The 7,060-nt window shown below is 35.0% G+C and overlaps 1 protein-coding gene across 1 annotated transcript; it reads right to left on the reverse strand.

Moving 5' to 3' along the window:
* Positions 1-4,775: 4,775 nt before the first annotated feature.
* Positions 4,776-7,060, reverse strand: LOC111381482 (putative leucine-rich repeat receptor-like serine/threonine-protein kinase At2g24130). The gene is made up of 3 exons (XM_023005266.1): positions 6,754-7,060; positions 5,604-6,271; positions 4,776-5,426 (listed from the first exon to the last, which is right to left on the reverse strand). Exons 1-3 carry the CDS (start codon positions 7,058-7,060, stop codon positions 4,776-4,778), a joined length of 1,626 nt encoding a protein of 541 aa, XP_022861034.1.

Here is a 7,060-nt window from a genome sequence, read left to right on the forward strand (position 1 = left end):
TGAATTGAGCAAGATAATGGCCTTATAGGTTTCAGACACGGCTTCGTCACAATTGACAATATCTTGCACCAATTTATTAAATACATCTAGATTGTCGTCGAGATCCTTTGAAGGATCCATTTTAAAGCTGAAGAATCGTTCGAGTAGGTAGAGTTTTTTCGGTATAGATTTAAGCAAGTATAAGTCTTCTAGTCTTTTCCAAAGTTCTTTGGTGGTTTTTAGTTTTTCCACTTTTCTTAAGACAGCGTCACACAAGTGTAATATTATTGAGGTATAGGCAAGCTCATCGGCTTCCTCTTTTTGTTCTTTTGAGATATCAGGTGCAAAATTGCCTTCGATGGCTTTTGACACCTTTTGTTGGACTAGTACGCCTCTCATCTTTTGTTGTCAGATAGAGAAGTCCCCTTTACCGTTAAAAATTCCCAAATCAAAATTATGTGTTGTCATTGGTTAACACCCTAATTAAACCACACGAAGTAGTATTGGGGAACGTGATAAGGTAATGTCTTGTTAATTATTAGCAAAGGTAATAATGAACCTAAACGCTACGTCCACCAAGGAATAACAAGCACTTTAAATTAAAAGAACAAATACTTAATTAACGCAAGTAATCCTAATTCTAGCACACGCAATGGTTACCTCTTCACGGTAACCCCAAAACCTAACGATCACCCCACACGATGATCTTGCTATTGCTGAATTTAAATGGATTAAGCCAATTTACCAGAGCGGACCTATCTGAGTCCGTAAAGTGGAGAAAAACGAGCTTGCTGTTGAATTTCAATCGGCGTCGTACCGAAGGGCAAAATCGTCCAACTTTTTCTGTGTAACCTGAAACACAAAACAAAGTATATCAGCGCGTTCAGGAGATCGAAACAAACAAGTTACCTGAAGACTGCGTCGTCGAAAAATCCCCCACGCGCCGCCGCCGCCGCCACGCGCCGCCTCTCCTGGAGCGCCTCGGCCTGCTGATGATGGGTATGGCCTCCGTTTGTCCAACCGAGCTTTGGTTTGTGAGTAATTGCAAATTTTCAGATTCGGGTTCTAGGTTGAAGGTGCGAAAATCAGTCGATTTTGAGCCTTTTTTTGCCACCCAAGTTTTGATACCAGATGTTAGGACCTTCCTCTTGCTGCTCACGGTGATTTCCGGGCTCAGTTAACCATTAAACATCGAATTCAACATCAAAACCAAAGTCACCAACTCGCCGGCGCTACCCTCTCCTATGGTTGCTTTCCTCTCTTGCTTTGTTGATTCAATCCACACACTTAGGATGGATACCACACAGGTAAGAGTCACAAAGGCTCAAGCAATTGGCATGGAGAAGAAATCACGAAGAAGAAGAAGGCAGAAGGACATGGCAGTCTCTCTTTGGAGCTCACGGGTTCAATGGACGGCTTCAACTAATGGACCGGTTTCAATTAGGATGAAAACACCAATATATATAGTAAGTCAAGTGGCCAACATAAGGTAAGTAAGGATATGGTAAGTAGGCTCGACTAGGGTTAACTTCCAATGGAAAGAATCAACAAGCCACAAAGAGTATTAGCCGTCCAATAGGTAAGGCAACGTTTGGTCGGTTCATCCATTATTCGATGTTGAATTATCGTTCAGTCATTTATGTCGACTGATAAAATTGGTTCTCATCATCGCCCGGGAGGTCGTTTTACAACATAATTTCTAACAGGTTTTTTGCCACTTTGACAGAAAATTTGAAAAGACATAATTTGATAGGAAGATGGTTTGATAGAAAATCTGACTGTATTTAAAATAATTCAATATTATAATGTCACATAGCATTATATCAAACTTTTATGTTAAAAAGCATGATTCGATTGACTTTCTGAATCTAAAATCTTTTGGGTCAAGTTATTTAGTCTAAAATTCAAATGACTCCATATATCTTAAAAACTTTTACGGTATTTTTATTTTTGACAGGTGGGTATATATCGTATAGGATTTTAAAAATGTTTTTAGTCCAAATCTTGGACCAGCATTTTAGGCATTACCATGTCAGGTACCGTACATTTGGTTGCCTTGATTTATGTTGTTACGACAGTTTATGTAAATTTACAAAAGCATGTTGATGCCAAGTAAATTATTCATGTACACAAGAATAATTTAGGCTACTTCGAATTTTAAAAGATCTTGTTGTATCTATTTAATTTGATTTACCTTGGTCCTCTAAATCTCTAATGTCCAACGTATTCTCAGTGGCAACCCAGTACATTCTTCCTTATTATTTGGTAGTGTAACCATCACATGGAGTGTTGGTAATGGTAAAATTGATAATATATTTAGTAATAAATAAATTATATTTGATATTTGTTTATATTACACACACAAAAAAAAAGATAGATTATTCCAAAATGTAAGAATACGTTCTCTGTATTCATAGCAATGATTAATTGCCAAATAACAAATGTATAAAAGATGACATCTACCATGTGAAGCTCCATTTATCTAGAGAATAAGTCGATCTATCTTCTGGGATTTCTCATAGGAAAATACGGTATCTCCTATATGCGGTAGATCTCTAACTTCATTGCATACCACATTCTACAACTAGGGTTTGCGAAAACTCGTAAAACAATATTATCTAAAATCAAGTTTTTTCTATTCTTGAAAATAGTTCTGAAACTGTAAAAAATTCAAAAATCTCTTTAGAAAAGAAATTATGCATTTTTATACGATGTTGCCATATTGCTTCTTTTTTTAATTTTTTAAAAATAATGTTATTAAATATCGTGTCGTGTCATGTCGTGTGGCGCTTAATTTGAGAGAAAAATTGTTGGACAATTAACAAGTTCTTGGGATATGAATGTGCACGGGACATTGAACCAAGGATTAAATTTTTTTTTAGAAGAAGTGATTTCTGAATGGATTAAATTACATGATAATACATTTCCACACTATTAAGTATAATAATTGTGCCGTCTTCTAAATTGATGAGAAATTAAAAATGCTTAATTGGTTGTCAATTGGATTTTTTTAACTATTAAATATTTTATCTTTTGATTTAGTGGAATGATTCCTTCACCCAAAAAAAAAAAAAAAAAAAAAAAAAAAGGGTTTTAGAAATTTGTTATCATAATAATAAACATGCAATAAAATTGGTATCAGAGGTTTTATAATTTTTTAGTTCATTTTCGAAGTTAATTATATTTTAATCATATTTCATCTATTTTTAAATGAGAAAACAATTTTCACAAATATAAGATAAAATTACTTTGTACAAAAAGATACTAGAAACTTAACTTCTTTAGATTAAAACAGTCTATTTTATCTATTTTAAAATTAAGAAAAAAGTCAAATAAGAAAACAGAAAATAATACTATTTTTGGCATAAAAGGGTAAAAGACAAATCGATACTAATATGAAAGGTGTATATAATTTTCGAATCAAGAGAATCTGGAGAAGTGAGGGATTAGGCATGGTGGATTAGGGTTGGCTCATATGCTAACTAGCCTTCTAGCTATGAAGTTCTTCTTGATCGATGATTGAATTTCAAGTGTGTTTTCATGTGATGACTTATGACGTTTGGTTTTGGTTTTCACTTATATATGATTGAAAATGGTTAATCAGGATTCCAAGTAATAATTTTTTTGAAGCTTATACTATAATGATGAATTTGGAACTTTCATACATCGATGTTATTCTCCCTGCTTTCACAATAGTGTTACAAGAATAATTATCAAACGTGGTAAGGTACCGAGTCATTGGTTCATTTGGTTGGATTCATAGATCGTTGGTCGAGTCGATGTTTACTAGCTTGGTGGTTTTCCTACCGATAGCAAAACCTTTCTTGCAAATAATATGGAGGAACAGATGGTGAAGACATTGAAAATAGCGATGAACTTGTAACAAAAACCCCAAAAAGGAGACCTAAAATGCCCAAAATCGTGAAGATGTTAGGATATTAGACTGATAAGTGATGAATACAGGATATCGCCTTCGCATTGTGCAAATAGCCTGTGAATATTTCCAACTTAGTTTTAGGCATTTAGCTCTGTATGCAGTATCTACATGAACTAATAAAATATGGACAAGTTAAAGCTATATTACATTCGCATGCAATCTCTATTTATAGAAAGACCTCATCTTTCAGTTATCTCTATCACATCTGCATGCTTCTTAGTTGCAATTTGGCAATACAAAGTCACTCATAAAATGTTTGTTTTGTACAGAGATTGTTGATGTTGGTGTGATTGGAGAACATGGCAAGTACAGAGGTGCTAAATTTTTACATTTGATTAGTTGTATAGAGCCAATGACTTTTAGTAGTTAAAACTTCCTATGCTATTATAGACTAAGCTCCAATCGTTTGTAGATGGTATGTTTCTTAAACGAATTATCTAATTGAGATTTTACAAGCTTATATATGATAGCTTATACATGAATGTTTTATTCACACATATGTATTAGATCCAATACAACTTGCGATAGAATACAATGGTAAAACAATAGCATCTAACTTTTAAGCATTGCAAAAATTAGATAATAGACAATATTGCACAAGCTAAAGTTTTACAAATTAGTGATATGCTTCTCTGAGATGGATTTTGTAGATGGCTATCTTTACATACAATCAATCCATTTTGCGATTCCACAACTAGAAAAATGCAATTCTCCATGAGTGATTGAGCACGAAAGTTCCACATACCCCCCAAAATCCAAAAACGAACCCAACTGCCATACTAATGTAAAATCCATCATTGATTAGATTATCCTCCACTTGGTTTTTCATCCCATCAACGGTATGACCGATCTTTGGAACTTAAGCCATTTCATCTTCCGAACAAGCTTTTGTAAGTGGAAGGCCACAAAGTTCAGGGTTTCGCAAATGAATGCTTTGTGGAATTTTGCCCGACAAGTTATTGTATGACAAATCTAACACTCCAAGTTGATCCAATTGAGAGACGCTAGTAGGAATACCCCCAGAGAAGTGGTTTCTTGCAAAATCAAGAAAATCCAAAGACCTTAATCGTTCAATATTTGGAGGAAGGAATCCAGATAGGTTGTTTCTTGAAAGGTTCGATCCAACTAGCATTACAAGACTGGAAATTTCCGCAGGAACGTCACCTACTAAATTGTTGCTTAAAAGATCAATGAGCATCACCAGATTAAGAGAGTTTATGTACTCGGCATCCTTTCCTTTCCATGTTACAAATGCACTCTCAAATCTTCGTATGTAATGAAGAAGAAATGCGCTATCAAACTCAGAATCCACTTGAATCATAGCAGTGAGGTTGTTTACACATTTTGGCATACCACCAGAAATCTTGTTTAAAGAGAGGTCCGACACTTGTAAGTCTGCAAGACGACACAAATGGGAAGGAATACTACCAAAGAACTCATTGTACCTGAGACTCAGAAAGACCAAAGAAGTCCAAGTATCTCCCACCCATGTAGGTATATTACCAGTCAACTAATTTTGGGAAAGATCAATAAAAGTCATGAAAGTACAATTCCTCAACAATGTTGGAATTTCTCCAATGAAACTGTTGTTTTGTAAGTGCAATGATGAGGTGACATTTAGTGAAGGGATCTTTCCGGAGAAATTATTATGCGCCAAATTAAGATAATCCAAATTTCGCAGGTTTACAAAACAATTCGAAAGCTGTTCAGAGAGTATGTTATTCGAGAGGTCAAGATATCCACAATAACAATCAGTTTCATTGCATATATTGGTAACTGACCCAGAAATTTTGTTACTCGATAAATCCACTACAGATCCATTCGGAGGCAAAATTGGTAATGAACCATTAAAATGATTAAAGCTTAGATCTATGGATTTGAAAGTAGAGGACTTTGATGACAAATCAGGAAGGACACCATGAAAATTGTTATGTGATACATTTAAATTTGATAATTTTGGAATTTGCTCCAAAAACCAATTAGGGAAGGTGTCTGAAATTTCAGCATTAGAGATATCAAGATTCCGTAATCTCGTTTGTGTTCTAAACCATGAGGGGAAATGTGGACCTACTTTGGAACTTGCTAAATTTACACGTGTTAGTTGAAAAGGAGGATTCCATCCTAAACTGATATTGAATGAGATAGCTAGGTTGTAAGACAAGTCCAACACTTGTAATTGGGAAAGATTAAAGAAATTGGATTCAGTGATTATTTCTTCGAGGTTGTTTGAATAAAGAAACAAAGATTTGAGTTTCGAAAGGTTTCCTATGCACTGGGTCATGGTACCATTAAACATATTATGAGAGAGATCTAAGGTCGTTAACAAGAAAGATAATGCAGGACAAGGCGAATCCCCTGTGAGTTGGTTACCAGATAAATATAAAAGAGTTAAACTACACTTATTCCCCAAGGATATTGGAATCTCACCTTGTAATTTGTTGGAACCGAGGTCAAGAAAAGTAAGGCTACTACTTAAGTTAAACACAAAGGAAATAACCAAGAAGAAGAGAACTCATTTCCTGAGAGCTCTAAGTCAGAAAGAGAATTAGAAGCATTGAAAGGTCAGGGAGGAAGTACCATTAGCAGGTTACATGAATGTAAGTATAAAGGTTGAAGCTTAGTGAGCCTAGTTATCATTTGTAAATTGTGAGGTTAACATAGCTCATGTCCAAGTCACTTAATGAATGAAGTCGAGAAAGCCAATCAAGATTTATGCTAGTTAATGAACCATCTTCAGACGAGCCAAGATGAGGAGAATTCAATTCAGAAAGGTTGCCAAGATGATGTGGAATTTCTCCACGAAAATTAGAATAGGAGATCGAGATGCTGTAATCTACCTAGGGAACTTATGAATTGTGGAATCCTGCTATAATTCAAATCATTCTCTCTGAGGTCTAGATATTTCAAATGTTGTATTTCAAGCAACGAGACGCTAATGTTACCTCTTAGATGCATAAAACCAAGATCCAACTCAACAATATGATTAGTTTGATTGTCACAACTGACACCACTCCATTTGCAGCAATCCTTCTTATATTTTTCATTTTTCCAAGAAAAGAGTTGGCTATATTCATCAATAAGCTCATCTTTGTACTTGAGAAGAGCTTCTTTCTCCTTTTCTATGCACCTGATGCCAGCTTTCAT

The sequence above is a fragment of the Olea europaea genome, unplaced genomic scaffold (assembly GCF_002742605.1).
Source record: "Olea europaea var. sylvestris unplaced genomic scaffold, O_europaea_v1 scaffold2311, whole genome shotgun sequence".
NCBI lineage: Eukaryota > Viridiplantae > Streptophyta > Magnoliopsida > Lamiales > Oleaceae > Olea > Olea europaea.